The sequence below is a fragment of the Phanerochaete carnosa genome (assembly GCF_000300595.1).
Source record: "Phanerochaete carnosa HHB-10118-sp unplaced genomic scaffold PHACAscaffold_2, whole genome shotgun sequence".
Taxonomy (NCBI): domain Eukaryota; kingdom Fungi; phylum Basidiomycota; class Agaricomycetes; order Polyporales; family Phanerochaetaceae; genus Phanerochaete; species Phanerochaete carnosa.
In genome coordinates this window covers 3,678,308-3,695,065 of record NW_006767629.1, presented here as the reverse complement: position 1 = coordinate 3,695,065, position 16,758 = coordinate 3,678,308, and the positions used below count along the sequence as shown (strand labels likewise).

The window sequence follows — 16,758 nt, the reverse complement described above, 5'->3', positions numbered from 1 at the left end:
CCCAGCGGCATCCGGCGTGTCCCACTGCTACCCCACTGTTACTCACTGCCACCCACCAGCCAACAGCGGCAGCCACTGGAGACTAACACTGACCTTCACTGGATACCAGTGGGTACCGGTGAGTGTGCCTAATATTCGGTGAAATTCGGTGTAGTTGCCAGTCCCGGGCATATTACTGGCAGGTTTCACAGTTCAAACACCTATCACTACGGGCATGAGCTAATTTTAGATCACCTGAAATGTCCTAGTCAAGCCATCAAAACTGTTTCATTTTCGAAGGCTTAACCGGGGCTTTCTGGTGTCCCAAAATGATAGATTTGCTACCACTTTTGTAGCCATTTGCGGTGCAGGAAAATGATAAATTTTGTGTAGCCTGAAATGAACCTGAAATGACTCAATATGGCTACATTTCAGTACAGCAAAGAGTTCATGTTTCAGGAGACTTTGTGGCGCATTTCAGGACATTTGAAAGAACATATGTAGAAATCATTTCCGCCTCATGTTTGCAATGAGGAAAGGTCCGGGCAAGGAAAACTTTTAATGGTTCTAAAATTACCATTTACGGCAAATTTGTAGTACATTTCTAGGACGTTTCTGACTTATCTCAGGTAAAAATCTTCTAGCTCATAAAATAGCTTCAAAATCCATCAAAAATGGCAATTTCAGGACCATCAAAAGTTTTCCTTGCCCGGACCTTTCCTCATTGCAAACATGAGGCGGAAATGATTTCTACATATGTTCTTTCAGATGTCCTAAAATGCGCCACAAAGTCTCCTGAAACATGAACTCTTTGCTGTACTGAAATGTAGCCATATTGAGTCATTTCAGGTTCATTTCAGGCTACACAAAATTTATCATGTTCCTGCACCGCAAATGGCTACGAAAGTGGTAGCAAATCTATCATTTTGGGACATCAGAAAGCCCCGGTTAAGTCTTCAAAAATGAAACAGCTTTGATGGCTTGACCAGGACATTTCAGGTGATCTGAAATCAGCTCATGCCCGTAGTGTCACTAGCCACACTTGCAAAAACAGTAGTTCAGGTCGATTGTCGATCATTATTCAAGTTTGTGTTAGTGATGAGACATTCATACCTTTTCGTTTCACTCCCGACACCAGCCGACCTTACGAAAGGCTACACTTGACCCTCAGTCGCAGAGCTCCCTGATAGGTCTTTGGAGGGCAAGGTACGGACAGATAGTGTCATGTTGACCCTATCAGCTTGTGCCTAACAGCTATCTTTTGCTCAAAGCCATGCCGATGGCGAATGCCACCTCGTATTCCCCACTCGCTCGCGAGGAGAGAGAGGATCTCGAGAAACAGTTGTTGGCCACGCGGCTACACGCCTCGGGCCTCGCTCGGCGACTTAACGCTGCCAATCCTGCCGTCAGACTCCTGGAAGAGATATTGGTAGAGATATTCAAGTGGCACATAGCGGACCCTTCTACCACGCCGACGGGCATCAATCCCCATATGTCTGAAACCTACGGACGGATCCTGGTCACTCATGTATGTCATCGCTGGAGGGAAGTCGCCGTAGAGGCTTCAGTGCTCTGGACGACGATTCGGGTCACAAGGCGGCTTGACTGCGTCCGAGCATTTCTCGATAGGTCCCGATCGCGGTCTCTCAACGTATTTGGCAGCATGCCCGCTTTGGCAGAGCACAGATTCCGCGTTTGGAGGTTCGTCTTTCGCCATGCGGCTCGCATAGAGGAGCTGGCTCTCAACCACAGCGAAGAAGACCTGCAATATTGGGAGAAGTTCCTGCACTTCCTTCGCTCATATCCCAAAGAGTTCCTCTCCTGAAAAAACTCACAATCAATGCCACCAGCCACATTGTCGTACATCTTCCATCCCTCCTGCAGCTGCTGGGTAGGCACTCTGCCCTCGAGGAAGTCTTCTGCCTCAGTGTGCCCATTCCTGTTATTGCCCCGATTCTCCCGTCGAGTCTTAGAAATTTCTCCCTCACCGGTCATAAGCTTGATGCAGGAATTGAAGATACCTGGGCGACGCTGTTTCCCGTGCTCAAATCCCTGCCGCAGCTGGAGACCCTCATTCTTCAGGACGCCATCCCCGGGGTACCAGAGGAGGTATTCACCGCTCCCGACAATTATCTCGTGATCGCCACTCCACCAATCGAGCTCCCACGCCTTCGTGATCTGCGAATCCCGTGCACCGTGCCTGGGGGGGGGGAATATGTCACCTCCACGTTCCTGGCCAACGTCGTGCCGTCGCCGACCGCCTCGCTGCGTGTACTCAACACCGACCCCGACAGGAGAGACCCGGGCCTATCTGTTTTGGGGAAAGCCATCAGTAGGCACCTCGCCTCGGCGACGACGCGCGACGCGTCCGTAGCGCTGCGCGCACTGTACATCCGGCGCGACGACCCTGAGGACGGCTCGGGCGTCACCGTGCTCGGCTGGTTCAAAGAGCTCGATTATCCCCCCGAGGTCGACATGCACCCAGACGTCGGAGTCTTCCTGCAAAACTGCATCGCCGTCGGGTGGTGTACCTTCCGCGCCTTCCTGCCGTCCGTGCCGCTGCAGAGCGTGCAGACGCTCGTCGTGGAAGACACCGCCGCGGGATACGAGCACGAAGAAGGGTCGTGCGTCCCGACGTGGGAGCTGTGGTGGCAGGCGTTTGCGCATGCAGAGGACGTGCGCATGCTCTGCGACCGAACTACACAGGGCGCTGGGCCTGCTCTCAGCACAGACCGCGCTCTTCCCGAAGCTGAAACAGCTTATGCTCCGCGATGTCGCGTTCCTGGACTTGCGCGAGGACGACGATGGGGGCTATGTGTAGGAGCGCGGCCGATGGTTCGCGGTGTTGGTGGAGGCGCTCCGGAGGCGCACGGCGCTTCAGCCCGAACTGCGCCTCGAGAGGCTCTACATCGTGGAGTCGGAGCGCATCACGGCGGACGAGGTGGAGGAGCTGCGAAAGTATGTCGACGAAGTAAATTGGGGTGGTATACGAGGAGACGAAAGCGTACACGACACAGAGCCCTCGAGCGTGGAATCAGACTCAGAGGATGGGGAAGGGCTTGGGACCCTGTTGAGCCAGTAATATGTGGCCAGAGGGCAACTATGTATATCGTATCTCATCATAACATCACAACATGGTCGAATGATCCACGTCTCTCCTCGTTGTCACTTTGCCATCAGACAAGCGTCAAGTACTAGTAAAGATCATGCTCAGCCGATGAGTTTGAGCACCGGGTTAACCTTAGCAGTAAACAACCAGCCACATGAACGTATGGCACCCACTCGTCATATACGAGTGACAACAGGTTTAAATACTCGTCAACCTCTCCTTCTCCTCTTCCTTTTCGGCTCGCCGGTCTCGGCCTGCTCTCCGCCGCCGCCGGATCCCAGTCCGCTACCAAGGACCGCCTTCTCAACGGCCTGTCTGCGGACTTTTTCAGGAACCTTCGCCCAATACAGCTCCTCCCGCTCCCCAGAGACGAGCTCGACGATAATGGCCTTCTGCTTCCCATCCGTCCTGCGTGTCCCCGTGCTGTCGAGGCCTTCGGTCTGAACGATCGGGTTATCGGAGAAGAACTTGACGAGCTGTTCGGTGTAGTGCGGAGCTGCTAATCGGATGTGACACTGAACGCGCGCGTTATGGATAATTATGACAAAAACGCGAACGTCTGAAGACTCACGGTGTTCATTCCCTTGTTGAAGTCGACATAGTCGATACCGTCATCAGACAACTCCGACTCTTCGTCGGTGAAAACCTGAGACAAGAGTTTCCGCAGCGTCGTTTTGTTGGTATCCGTGTGAACGTGGCGAACGAAGACCAGACAGCCCGGTGGATATGGCGCAGAGAGCTTTAAAACCGGTGCATCTGAAGGCGCATCTTCTGCACTCATTTCCTCAACTACTGCGGGCGGTGACACGACGGACGCGCTAGGCCCCGCGCCGTCATTCGTCCTTTCCTCTTGTGCAATCTGCTCCAACAACTTCTGCCGATACGACAGATACTCTTGGTTCAGCTTATCCCAGTGAGACTTCGTTGTTGTCCTGAAGCCAAACCGGATGGCATCTGGGAGGTCCTTGCCGGAGCTGGTGTCCGACGGCGACTTCGGACGCTGCCACGGCCAATTCTGCAATAGGTGGTCGAGGTCCTCGGGCCTGTTCAGCGTGACTAAAGCGAGGCCCTTGCATTTCGGCTGGTCGTCGGACTTATCTAGGTGATGTCGGGGGAGAGATATGTGTTGGACGCGGTCGACGAGGCCATCGGTTTTCATTTCTGGTAGGAGATCATGAACGAGCCGATATATGCTTGCAACATTGCGATATTGAGGCGGCACGTTTTCCTACGCGCTGTAAGATTAAAACGCCATGGCAACACGTCAGACGTACAATGTAAATTGTCAGAGCCTCCCATTCGTTCCGCACAGAGTTTCGTGCGCGATGAAGTGCTTCCTTCGCGCCTTTCAGGCGCACCTCGTATCCACCAAAGGCATCGCGCGACGTGGGGTTCTTGCCATACCAAGCAGCACGAGACGGGGCGGACATCAACATCCGGGCGTCGAAGATGTCGGATGCGTGTGCGCGGATTGCCTTGACTAGAATAGCCTCCGGAGGACGTGGCATGTCGTCGGAAAGCGGTAACCTATCACCGAGGGCAACGAGAGGCACATCTTCGTCGTCATGAGTCCGTCATAACACGTCAAGATAATGCAGACGTACAGCTCTCTTCCGCAAACTCCATAGTCCTCCGAAGCTCTGCGTCAGACCACAGCGCATAGTCCGTCATCGTCAGGAGCAGCATGGCTGCATATTCCTCCTCACTGAGCCATTGGCTATCTTGAGCAGCCTTTCCCTTGCCCTTCGAGGAATGTGTTGCATGATCCGGTGCAGGCGAGACTTCCCGTTCATTTGAGCGTGAGCTCTCCCCGAGTCGTCTCGGAGGTTCCTTCGCTGCCGCGGTTGATGAAACACCGGTGTTATCCCTCTTCTGCAGAGATTTCGCGACCTTTCGAGGGACGAATGGTAACATGATTAGCGCTACACGCAAGACGCAGCTGGCGGGTGGGTGCAACTCAAGCAGTGGCTCTCAGAAAGGCAACCTACGGCTTCCGAGCCCGCCGAGGAGGTATTTAAGCGCGCGCAGCCTGTGGCATGCTGTAATTGCATCTACGACTCGGAGTACTGCCAGTGTATTTCATCATTTTGGGGGAAGATAAGGCCCAGAAAAGTGAACTTGTACTACACAGGGCACAGACCATGCGTATTAGTACGGCTTAGATAGTTTGGTAAGTAGCACCAATTAGACGAGTGACCCAGAAAAAGGTATGTAACTAGTCATCAGTATAGGCGGGGGGAATGTCGACCACCTGCCCTGGTGGAAGACGAATCCCTGAATCTGAGTGCATTCTCATGCTTGGAGACGAAGTGTGTTCGCGCGTCGCGTTTGTCTGGGGAGTCGGAGGGGGTACCGGTGCTGCTTGCCTCGTTCGAGTAGCGGAGTCTACTAGGCTAGATGTACTCGCTACGGGGAAGCTGGGCGAAGGCGTATCCGCACTAAGCATGGGAGTATGTGCAGCACTCGCCAGTTTCTCAGATTGTATAGTCGAAGGCCGTACAGTAGGGTTGGCAGGCCACGATCCGAAAGCAGTGACCTCTCCTTCGAAAGCTGGAAATATCTCTGAGCAAGTGTGCATGCGCGACATGATAGTGAAGCTTACCAGGGGCACTCTGATTGCGCTTACGATAGCAGAACCAAAACAGCGACAGAATGAGTGCTGCGAGAAACACCACTCCTCCGACCACTCCTCCAACGACAGCCCCGGTATGGGAGGTTGACGCTACTGAAGGTGAAGACGTCTGCGCACCTGCCAAGGAGGTAGATGTTGACGTTGACGCCAATAATAAAGATGCTGAAGGTGATGAAGCAGATGTGGAACTTTGAGATGTTGATATCTGCGAAGATGATGATGCGGCTAAATTGACACCTCCGGAAGGCGTGTAAAGGATGTAGTCAAGCCAGTAGACAGATGGCGCAGTACCATTGATGTTTGTAATGACGAGGGTGTGTTCTGCAGGTTGCAATGGAGGCGAACGGTAAAACAGGACATGCGCGGCGAAAGTCCCGGGCGTGATGAGGGGCGCGGTGTATTCCACCAGGGTGTCTGGGAAGCCATCGATTTCGTATGAGGAAACTGGAACACCATAGACGTCGTAAGAGCCTAACGATCCATACACCTCAATGCCGGTGCCTATGTCAGCATCATGAGTGGATCATTCAATTTTCCACAGATTTCGCAGCCGATTGTTCGAACATACCATTGAACACATAAATTGCAGTCATTCCAGCTTCATCCGCGCCCGTCTTCGTATCGTTGTACTCCGCAGAAGTGGTGACTTGCAGCCATCCTTGCGAATAGCTGATATTGGGGTCTCTATCGTCTACGATGTACGCTGTGCTGTTGTACGGTAGCTGGGACATGCTGGGTAACAGTGGAGAGACGAGGTGGTCAAGAGGGGATGCGCCGTTCCTACTCCGCACGTACTATCTCGTTCCTGAGCTTGCCCTGAGCCTTGAGACTCATTGCTTAGCGCGATTGGATCAGCGTATCAAAGTTCCCGACGTGCCGACACGCATCTAGCTTTCACCGCCCCGCGAGCCTATCTGTAATCCCGAAGTCAGCTTGAAACATTCCGGCCGGGAAGGCATCAGCGATAGTGACCTCACCCGGGCACTCAGTGCAATGCAACGATTGCATTCCGTGTGCTTGTTTTTTTTTTGCGCTGGTGGTCAATGTGACTGCACTTCCCCTGACGAAGGCAGTGAACGTAACTTGCATGTACTGGTGAGACAATGATGTGGCGCGCCATTATGATCTGCTGGCGCGGATGGCACGCGCTAGTCGTCAAAGCTCTAAATGAACATCCGTAAACCAAGTACTGATTGAACAATTCCAAACTAGCAGAGGAAGTTATTAACTTAAGAAAAGGGCGAGGGATCAAGTTATCATGACGTACACTACAAAGCCAACAACTGAACTGGCTAACGTCGCGTACTACAGGATTGCGCCGGTAGAAGTGAGAATCATCGCAACCGAGACAGAACGGTTCGTAAGTACTCGTGGAATGCGAAGCTAGTTGGGTGAGGACGCAGTAGGAATGTCCACAATCGCTGCCTGTGCGCTGCGTGGCAGTCGCACGCCCGAGTCTCCATGGTGTTGCAAAATCGGCGGCGATACATAAGGTTCCCGCTCTTGATTGCGTGCCTGGCGCATTGCCCTGAACTTTGCACGGATAGCACGCGGATCTTGAAGGACTGTGTTCGGGACGCCCATCGTTGGACTGGCAGTTCGGGATCGATTGCCGTGATTGTCGATTGCGTCGTCGTCGCTATCATCTTTAGCGACGATAGCGCCGGCGTATGGAGTGAATGGCATGTCAGCCTGGCTGTCCGGGTGCGACGGCGATGTAACTGATGCTGACCGCCTTGTGCGAGAGACTGGCCCCGGGGATCCCACAGGCACGGCTTCGGACGACCAAGAGAACGACCCAGACGTCGCAGTTCGAACAGCCTTGAATTTCACGTCTTCGAACTCGACGGGGATCTGGGGCGTTATGTTCCGGAAGGGACTGTAAGGAGTGACACCTATGGCAAAGAGCAAAATGAATCAGCGTTTTAAGTTAAGAGTACGACAACTCTTACCTGGGGTTTCCCTGCTGCGCCTTCTGCGATAATAAAATAGGATTATGCAAAGCACAGATAAGATCAACAATGCAATCCCGGCAGCAATCCCGCCCGCGACTGCCGCGACCGAGGTATGATGGGACTCGCTGTCTTCAGGTACGCCTGTAGAATGTGTTGCGCCCGGCGCATTCCGATAATACTAGTGACAGTCGCAGGTGGCGGCGGCGGCGGCGAGCTAAAGGAAAGAGGGGAAGTAGGAGGTGGGCTACCGGGTGTGATCGTTGAGGTAGTGGGGGCATAGACAATGTAGTCGAGCCAATAGACACGGCTCCGTTCCGTTCTCGTTGGTAATCACCAGCTCATGCTCTCCAAAAGGTAGCTGTGGTGATTGGGAGAATAGGAGATGGGACTTGAAAAAGCCCGGGTCGATGACGGGTGCTCCGTACGTCGCACTATTTTCTCCGTCCACAGTGTAGCTTGAAACGGGCACGCCATACACATCCCAAGAGCCGACAGAGCCGAAAACGGAGACTTGCGTACCTGCAACACTGACGCAATCAGTCTTCAACTTAGTCAACTAGGAACGTGAACGCACCCATGAACTTGAAGCTGGCAGTCATACCCGCCGTATCTGCTCCTGACTTGGTCGCGTTAAATTCATCGGTAGGATCGGTGGTGACCTTTTGCCATGATGGAGATTGGGAATAGGCAATACTTGGGTCGCGGTTGTCCACTGTGACCGTAGACATGCAGAACTTGTGGAATGTGAGAGGTGAGAGATCCTAAGTAAAGCTCGCGCCGGCTGTGCATTTCTGCTAAGCTTTAGGAGTACATCATCGTGGCGAGACTGGTAAATTTGAGAACTATAGCGGGATGTCAGAAGAGATGGGCGCACTAGTTCTCCACCGCCACTGATGTATGCTTGCCAGGGCCCGCAACTAAGACGCTATGGTATGGCATTGCTGTCCGAGGTACAAACAGTGATCCCGTAGGAAACCGTCGACGCATCCCTATCTCACCTCATCCACGAGTCGGAGGGAAAGCCTGTGTCCGCCTCCAGCTTAACACACATTCCATGTATAGCTTGTAACAGACCTTTGAGGCTCGAGATGCCTGCACGCATGGCTAGAACGTCTGTCGAGTGCCGATTAGTAGCTCGGGCTCACTTGCAATGTCATGGCATTTCGCAAACCATACTAGAATGCTGCAGAGTGTCAGCAAAGAGCGTGTTTTGTCTAACGCATAGATCTGTTGAATATCAGCGAGTTGAACGCCGCACACGTGAAACCAACTCACTTCAGATTGAAACAGAACTGCCACTAGAGTAATATATAAAACCAGTCGGATGCAGCGGACGAAAAGAAAGTGGAGGGAGTGCAGCAATAAAGGCTCGTGAGGGAGCGCGAAAGTACAATCGTTGCATGGATCAAACCCCTGCAGCTCATTTTGGCATATTCGAGCAAGGAAGGAAACACATAAACACGCCGGATACTTTGTGTAAGCTTGCCTAGCGTGCGAAATTTACCTATTGCCCTAGCAGTACCGGCGATCATAGGAATATCCACTTGGAGACGGAAGTAAGGAGTCGTTCGACATGCTAGTATGCATTGGTTTGAACGTACAAATGGCATCACTTCGCAAATACGGGAGCGACTGCAAGAGCCTAACAAGAATTAGTCTCAGTTGGTGGCAGAGCGTACACAGGGGGCATACCTGTTTGGTAAACTCATAAATTCGCTTTTGGCTTGCGAAGAGGATCGCTGCAGTGAGTACGCTCTGTAGAAGCTTAGAGCTCAATCCTCGATACAGCCCTTCAATGCCCTCCTCCTTCGCAATGATCAGTACGCTGTGCAGTGCAGACTTGTAGCGTGCCGCTTCATCGGAGCCTGCTTGCAATCGGTTCTTAACGACGCTGGTTGTCCTGAAGTCAGCGTTATCCGCATGCAGTCAAGTATCAACTCACATGTAAGGGTATGTTAGGCTAGTAGCGACTATGGCAGGGTTGAAGCTGAGATGAATGCGGCATACAGAGGAAATGGCGCGATATCTTCGTACCAAGTTTCGACAATGCTCCTAGGAAGAAGTAGTCCCAGTCCGAAAGAACAGCCACTGCAATGGCCAGACCTCCAGTAGCACGTAGCTTTGCTGTCCGTCTCTTGATGAGAAGATTCTTCATTTGCTCGAAAACAGTGTACTGGATAATAGGGTTCATAACGAGTACAAGTGCGGGTCCGACCCCACGGAAGAACGCTGAAATGCCGTAATCCTTGAGTAGGGTGCGGACCGTCTGGATCACACCCATCCGTGACTTGGGCTTGTCCGACGTGTCTTGGTTAATCTGCGTGGTCTGGATCACCCACACGGGGTTGCTGAGGATGGCGGTACAAGAGCCTACCGTAAGTTAGCCAAGCCTGTTAGCCTTCGAGGAGGAGAACAGATTTGCCTGCAACTAGTCCAGCCAGCATAGACTCAAGGGTGCTCAAGGCCTTGCTTCCCTCGCGAGACTTGACGATAAATTCTTTTGTGTTCTCGTAGAAGAAGTAATAGAACCTATTCGAGCATTTGCACTTCAATCTACACCGAGGTGCGAGTCTAGGACGTACCCATTGGTCAAGGCGATGGCAAACAAGCAGGGCCCGACACCACGGTACAACGCCGTCCAGCCTTTTTCCCTCCTTATGGTTTGGAGGGCCTCTAGGATAGACTAGTCGATACAATGGCATGTGGTCAGCATTTATGCACGTCATACGCGGTTCACTGTGAGATACACCTTCTTTGCCTTTGTCTGATCCTGCTTGTCCACGCTTTCGCGAGTTGAGAGGACGACGAGAGGGCTTCATCATAGTTCAAGATATATCCGGAACTTGCGAGCAAAAACATGCTGCTCACTATGTGGCGGTCACAGCTACTATCCCTCCCGCCGCACCCGCTGCCGCGTGAATGAGTCCATTGTTGAGCATGTTTAGAGATCTATGATGTGGGTGGTATTGCCGACTGAGGGTCGAGGAATGCTGCAACCAACGTCAGAGTCGTGGTTGTGAAGCAAAGCGAAACAAGCCATGGTTAGGGCAAGCTTGGCGGGGTCGACTTCGGCGGAGCGTGCGTCAATGACGGAAAGACAACGGACGGAGGTGTAACCGGAGATACGGCGGCTTCGTGGCAACACTCGTCCAATCACATGCTCGGACTTCAGTACGAGGACGCGAGCAGTGCAGTACGTGGTATTCGATATATTAGTACACATTGAGCCAGTGCTATCAAGAAATGAACGTGTGACGACAACGCTAATCCATGAATGATATTGTCCGTTCAGCAAACAACCTATGACCGCGACGAGCCGGCAGCCTTGCCAAACTCCTCTCCTGCAGTGAGCTTACGCAAGAGGCTTTTGAGCTCTTCGACGTCTTCTTTGAACCCGTTCGTACTAGAGGTGGCTTTGTGTGTGCCAGTCAGCGGGGCAGCACCACCGTCAGAGTTCAATGGCCGGCCATCATCCTGCTTAAGCCACTCGTCGAGTTGTTTAGTTATGGACCGTGCTTTCAAGCGGAAATGGGTACGGATCACATCCTCGAATGGTTCTGGAGGATTTTTGAGGTTGTTAAGCATCTAAATTTACCGGAATCAGCTGGTGTACAACGAGGATCAAACATCTACACGTACAGCTGTGCGCACTACCATTCGCCGGATATTGACCGAATCTACAGAAATTTCGATTAAAGACTCATTGCAGAGCGATGAACGTCAAGTATTCACTTACATGCTTTCGATTGTGGCGTTCCAGCGCAATTTGCCCAAGCTGGCTCGTTGAGGTAAGGCTCATCGCACAAGATCATGGATTGGATTGAAATCAAGACCTAAGAGTGAAATTAGACTACAGCCGACTACCAAGAAGCGTATATACCTACCTGCAACAGTGTAGATCGCCCTGAGACCCAACCAGGCCCCGACCAAGTGCCAAGGAGAGATAGGCAGACCTTGCCATCCTATAATATTAGTTAGCGGCTGACCCGGCGGCTACAAACGACTTCGATGCTTACTGCGTACAAATTCGGGTTAAAGCGGTACTTGCCACCGTTGGTCTATCACACTATGTATTACGTCTCCTAGATCTCTCGACGACAACGACGCAACATACCGTCATATACTTAACGCTCGGCGGCGACTGGTTATAGCTTGGGCCGAGGAAGATATCGAAAAAGTAGCTTTACACAGTCATCAGTACGTGACTTTTGGGTTCCCAAAAAATGACTGACCAGCCATTATAATATCTGGAGACACGAGTGTAAGGGAGATACCAGTACAGCAAGACGGCATTCTCAATGGGACTTACGGTGTCCCCTCTGGGCCGGTGATCACCGCTTTGATGACATCGACACGGGTCTCATCCACCCGAAGGAATATCGAGGAATTCCACGCAACAGGGAGGTTTGTGGTAAGGACCGCGAGCTGTAAACGTTGAGTTATCTCAATCAAATAATGACAGCCTAAAGACTCAAGCCCACCTCCTTGGCAATAGCCAATGATCTTCTAGGAATATCCGAGTTGGCCAGCATCCTCGCCTCCGCGTTATAGAAGAACTTATAATGCGGCGGCTCGTCCTCGGGCGCATCCTGCGCAGGCGGTATCGTGAGGTCGCAGTACTCGAATCTGACACGGCTTGCCCAGTCCACGTACGCCTTCTCGACATCCTCATCCGAGTCCTTCTCGCCGACCATGAAGTTCGAGCCTTCTTGGCCCCCGGATGAGCCTGGAATCTTCGGTAGTGCAGCGTGCAACCGGTCCACGAACGCATCACCCTTCGTCTCGCGTAGCGAGCGGTCGATCGCTTTGGCGGTCCCGAGTATGCGCTTGCAGAACCCAAGCAGCTTCACATTCTCTTCGGGAGAAATTTTTGGCGTGTCCTTGCCCTTGCCCTTATCGTCGGAAGTCAGCCTTTTCTGATCCTCTGTCATCTCTAACTTAGCAGCCTCAGCAGCCTTGGTACCCGCTTCCAGACCCTTCATCGCCGCCTGCGCTTGGATGACGATGGCTTCGAGAAGCTCACGTGGACCTGACGAGCCCTCGTAGACAATGGTGCGTTCACGTATTTGCGGACTGTTCTTCGAGGACCCTTTTCGGGCTGCGACATTTTTGACGGATGACACCACCATGATGGGCATTGCCATCATACTAGCGAGTGCCTCATGACACGAGATAGTCTATGAATCAGTCAATTGTCAGTCAGACGACGTATACGTCCCCGGCGCGTACATACCTCCAGCCATTCCATAAGCTCGAAATACAGGGCGGAACGCTCAGACATGTCCAGCAGAGAATCGTTGCGGAGTAGTTGGCTGCCGACGAAGTTGAACCGCCTCCGCAGATGCGCGAGCGTCGTTGGGTGGGGAAGATAGTCGCAAGATTTTCCACCGCCTTGACGGTCCAAGTTCGGCAAATAGATTCGAACGCTCTTCAGCAAGTGTGCAAGCTTTTCGTCCTTCAGCTTTTGTGCAGCCAGAGCCTCGAGCTGACCGGAGTTCTGTTATGTGCTCGTTGAGTATAGGGGAACATGTCATCAAGGTCCTAATACCTACGTCCTCACGAACGTCTCCGGCATAGCCAGTACCGAGCTTGGCCTTCTTGCCGACGGCGGCTAGTCCATGCATGTAATCTTCATCGTCCAGCGATGCACTGCCGTGAGGAGAAGGCGTACCAGCAGCTTTGCGTCGTCGACCTGTCGTCGGCCTGGTAGTTTTGTCGTCAGCCTTCTCTTGCTTTTCTTCCAAGAAATTCTGTTCGACCATGGCGAGACCAACGCCAAGAATCACCCCTTGTAAATTGGGGCAGTGAAATAGACATTCTTTCCCTGTCTGGTCTGCTTCTGACATAGGTTCGCCACAAGCAAAGCAGAATGGCTTCTTGCATGTTGCGCACTTTCGTGGGGCGATCTTTCGAAGATGCGAGATATATGTGGAAAATTCTGACTGCAATCCTTGAACGCCAACATTTCGCTACCACAATGCGTATGACTCACAAACAACGCAAAAAAGTCCTGCTTCCGCCGAGATATTGTCGATCCACAGGCATGAGGACAAGAACATTGGCCTTCGGTCAGTTCATGATATTGGCTAAACAAGAACCCCTGCTCGCCGCCTTCGGGACACCCCTTCATCCATTGACCCTGGGTCATGAGCTTGGCTTTCTCGTTCGAGCTGGGCACAAAGACGACTTCCGGCTCTTCTTCTACTTCGATCACTTCTTCGCGTCTGTCCTTGGAGAAGAAGACACCTAGTTGGTCTGTCAACATCATATGCACGGTAAGTCAGAGACGACTCGCCTGCATAGGGATCTGCGGTAGACGCGCCGTGGCCAGGACCTTCTTTCACCGGTTCATAGTCGGAATCGTAGTCCACTATGCGAACAGACGGTGTGAGCATAGTCTTCCCGGCCCCATCACGATGTACGAACTATATTCATTCTCATCATCGTCATCTTCAGCACCATCTGCGTACTCGTCGTTATCCCCCTCCCCATCGTCATCTGGTGTCTGAGCAATTGTGAGCGCGATCCCATCAGCACCTGGTGGCGCGTGCACTCACCGCTGTGCGCGTTCTACTCGAGCTACCCGCGCGCTCGCTCACTGACTTCATCTCCACGTCTTCAGAGTCATCCGTGACATGATCAAACGCGCCATCGAAGATGCGTTCCGCCGCTTGCATAACATCGTTGTATTTCTTGAGTGCCGCCCGTGCCTGGGCGGGAGTTGCCCCCTGTGTCAATTTTGAGTACAGTCCTAGAGGTAGTAAGAGCACGCGCGTACCATGTCTACGAGCTGCTGCACCTCTTTTTCCATAGTCTATATGATATAATACGCGAGTATAGTCGTTTGTCTAGCAGCTCAGGAAACGAAGTCAAGGTAGGTAACAGGAAATGCGCCCGCACGCGCTTCATTAAACTCACGCGCACGTGGGGTCAATTCGTCCGCTGCCTCAGTTAAGATGATGACGTGGTTGTGTACAGTGTCCTACACAGTAACCTTCGATAGCTCAGTTGGAAGAGCGCAAGACTGTAATGGGTTGCCCAAAGTTGATCTTGATGTCGCTGGTTCGATCCCGGCTCGAAGGAACCATTTTTTGTCTCAGCAGGAAAGTTCTGCTGCCTGACGGCTGATTCTATTATCTGCTCAAGACGAAAGCTTGTCATTTTGTCCTAAAAGCGATATCTTATAGGTGAGAGTCTGCTCTCCGAGAAACAGTTGACTCGCCAAGATAACAGAGGCACTATGGAGAGTATCAAGAAAGAAAGGGTTAGCGCTGCTGCGGCATTCTTTGCGGCCCTACGTTGCAAGCTCTGTTAAATCGAAGTGCATTCTGTTCAGAGCTACCATAGAGTCCTCTTCGACCCAGTGCTGCACCTTGCCATTCCATTCGACGGTCCCGACAGCACGCCGACAAGTGCAGCATATAAAAACCGGAGCTGACAGGCGCCGAACCCGTACGCCCCTTCGATAACGAGCTTCTCCAATGGGAATGACCTCCGCAAGAGAGCCCAAGTGAGAATTGGGAACCAGCCCGCAAGGAAGCGGCGGTCCGGCGCGCTGTTGCTAAGAGTGAGGATATTGAGCTCCGGGAACAAGACGGCGGCGTCTGCCGTGGAGGGAACAAGGAGGGAACAGGGGCCTAGGCGAAGGTGCCGGCAGATATGCCCTCACGAGGAGCTCTCGCACGCTCTTCATGGTCATGGATGTCTTCATCCAGGTGATCGGCTGGTACCCGTCAGCGGCAGCGACGAGACTCTGTACGCTACGGAAAGTGCTCAAAGATACGAAGTTCTCCACGAAAACGGCGAAGCGAAAGGAGATAAAGAGGATACATAAATCTGGAACCAGCCCATGCCAATCTTTCAGCGAAGGGAACGTAGACGGGGTCCTGTTCGACCATCGGTAGATGACCGCTTCGTCTACATCTTTGAGGTCTTAGGGACAACCGAGCCAGAGTGAGCGGACGGGAGGGATAAGAGCAAGGGAGGATGAGCCCTTGAATCATTTCCCGAGTGGATGAATGAGCTTGGGGATATCTCTATCCGCACGGCCAAGGCAAATAGGTCTTCCAGAGGAAGCCCGAGCTGTCGATCTCCGTCGAGACACAGAAATACACTCGCGGTGAGTGGGGACGACAGCAAATTCAAAAGGAAAGTAGACGCTACACGATAGCCGGGGAGTCGAAGAGTTTGAAAATAGGGCAGAGATATAATGTTCGACGTTCCTGTGTGCAAGTCGGCAACGGCTGCCCGGGCCCCAGGGGGGGGGGACCAGACGGATAGATATTCTCCATGGAGAGCGGCCGAATTAGTTCCAGGCTACGCGGGGCGCCAATGAAAACAGACCAAGAGAATTCCAGCTTTCTAGACGCCCTCAGATGTCCATGAGGTGCTCCACGAACATCGACAACGCAGGGGGTGGGTGAGAAAAGTGGCGCGATAGAAGAGAAAGCGAAGAGAGCGGCAGTTAGTGATAGAGGAGAAGAGAACGAGTTACTCCTTCGAGCGAAGGCAGGAATATTCGCAGCACATCCTTCCTTAGATATGAGTTGAAGTTGAATGAGCTTTGGGAAGCCGCCGTCAGTGATGTTGTTGAATAGGCCCTCGTCCCCCCTGCCGATTTCAATTTTGAGTTCTCTGATATACGCAGAAATCTTAAAAAGGCCAGTCCAATACTTGCGCAGCAATCTGGCATCTTTCTGGTGCATGTACCCCCTGGCGGACGGTGCGGTGCTCGGACGAGATCTCCCGAGGAAAATGGGGAGCCCCTCGGATGCGGTCAGAGAGATGGTGGACCAAAGGGTAGGTTAATTGACCGCAACTTCTCTCCGGCGATGACAGACATGTGTCAAAGCGATCGACCACCCATGGTCCAAGAGAAAGTCAGAGTTAGGCGACCGTAAAGCTGAGCAAGCACCACCATGGGGTCCTGCACAGGGAGCAGTGATTGTTTCGTCCTAGCGGACCACAGGGATATGTAGATCTTGAATATCTCGATGAGGAGCTCCGGCTACAGAGATACAACAGCGATACGGGAATTGTGCTGGCGCTTTGCTCCGAGAACCTCGTCGGTAATAATACCACCA

General features: G+C 52.6%; 4 protein-coding genes and 1 non-coding gene across 5 annotated transcripts; 1 reads left to right on the top strand and 4 right to left on the bottom strand.

The window, feature by feature from the left end:
• Positions 1 to 3,136: 3,136 nt before the first annotated feature.
• Positions 3,137 to 5,049, bottom strand: PHACADRAFT_206140 (uncharacterized protein). Its single transcript, XM_007392409.1, has 4 exons — positions 4,693 to 5,049; positions 4,363 to 4,643; positions 3,660 to 4,316; positions 3,137 to 3,603 (listed from the first exon to the last, which is right to left on the bottom strand). The coding sequence occupies exons 1-4, from the start codon at positions 5,000 to 5,002 to the stop codon at positions 3,298 to 3,300; spliced, it is 1,554 nt and encodes a 517-aa protein (XP_007392471.1). The 5' UTR covers positions 5,003 to 5,049; the 3' UTR covers positions 3,137 to 3,297.
• Positions 5,050 to 5,156: 107 nt separating this feature from the next.
• On the bottom strand, positions 5,157 to 6,636 carry PHACADRAFT_206139 (uncharacterized protein). The gene is made up of 3 exons (XM_007392408.1): positions 6,289 to 6,636; positions 5,691 to 6,221; positions 5,157 to 5,638 (listed from the first exon to the last, which is right to left on the bottom strand). Exons 1-3 carry the CDS (start codon positions 6,449 to 6,451, stop codon positions 5,304 to 5,306), a joined length of 1,029 nt encoding a protein of 342 aa, XP_007392470.1. The 5' UTR covers positions 6,452 to 6,636; the 3' UTR covers positions 5,157 to 5,303.
• A 117-nt stretch (positions 6,637 to 6,753) lies between these two features.
• Positions 6,754 to 10,768, bottom strand: PHACADRAFT_206137 (uncharacterized protein). The gene is made up of 11 exons (XM_007392407.1): positions 10,544 to 10,768; positions 10,425 to 10,488; positions 10,258 to 10,358; positions 10,098 to 10,204; positions 9,710 to 10,045; positions 9,618 to 9,645; positions 9,368 to 9,566; positions 9,277 to 9,317; positions 8,951 to 9,218; positions 7,673 to 8,902; positions 6,754 to 7,615 (listed from the first exon to the last, which is right to left on the bottom strand). Exons 1-8 carry the CDS (start codon positions 10,612 to 10,614, stop codon positions 9,285 to 9,287), a joined length of 939 nt encoding a protein of 312 aa, XP_007392469.1. The 5' UTR covers positions 10,615 to 10,768; the 3' UTR covers positions 6,754 to 7,615; positions 7,673 to 8,902; positions 8,951 to 9,218; positions 9,277 to 9,284.
• A 107-nt stretch (positions 10,769 to 10,875) lies between these two features.
• Positions 10,876 to 14,518, bottom strand: PHACADRAFT_250718 (uncharacterized protein). The gene is made up of 16 exons (XM_007392406.1): positions 14,454 to 14,518; positions 14,233 to 14,403; positions 14,102 to 14,180; positions 13,971 to 14,045; positions 13,668 to 13,921; positions 13,228 to 13,617; positions 12,909 to 13,172; positions 12,157 to 12,852; positions 11,985 to 12,100; positions 11,908 to 11,922; positions 11,790 to 11,856; positions 11,692 to 11,733; positions 11,560 to 11,637; positions 11,412 to 11,508; positions 11,315 to 11,352; positions 10,876 to 11,260 (listed from the first exon to the last, which is right to left on the bottom strand). Exons 1-16 carry the CDS (start codon positions 14,484 to 14,486, stop codon positions 10,976 to 10,978), a joined length of 2,700 nt encoding a protein of 899 aa, XP_007392468.1. The 5' UTR covers positions 14,487 to 14,518; the 3' UTR covers positions 10,876 to 10,975.
• Positions 14,519 to 14,668: 150 nt separating this feature from the next.
• Positions 14,669 to 14,758, top strand: PHACADRAFT_t31. Its single transcript has one exon. It is a non-coding gene; the product is annotated as a tRNA-Tyr (tRNA).
• Positions 14,759 to 16,758: the final 2,000 nt, after the last annotated feature.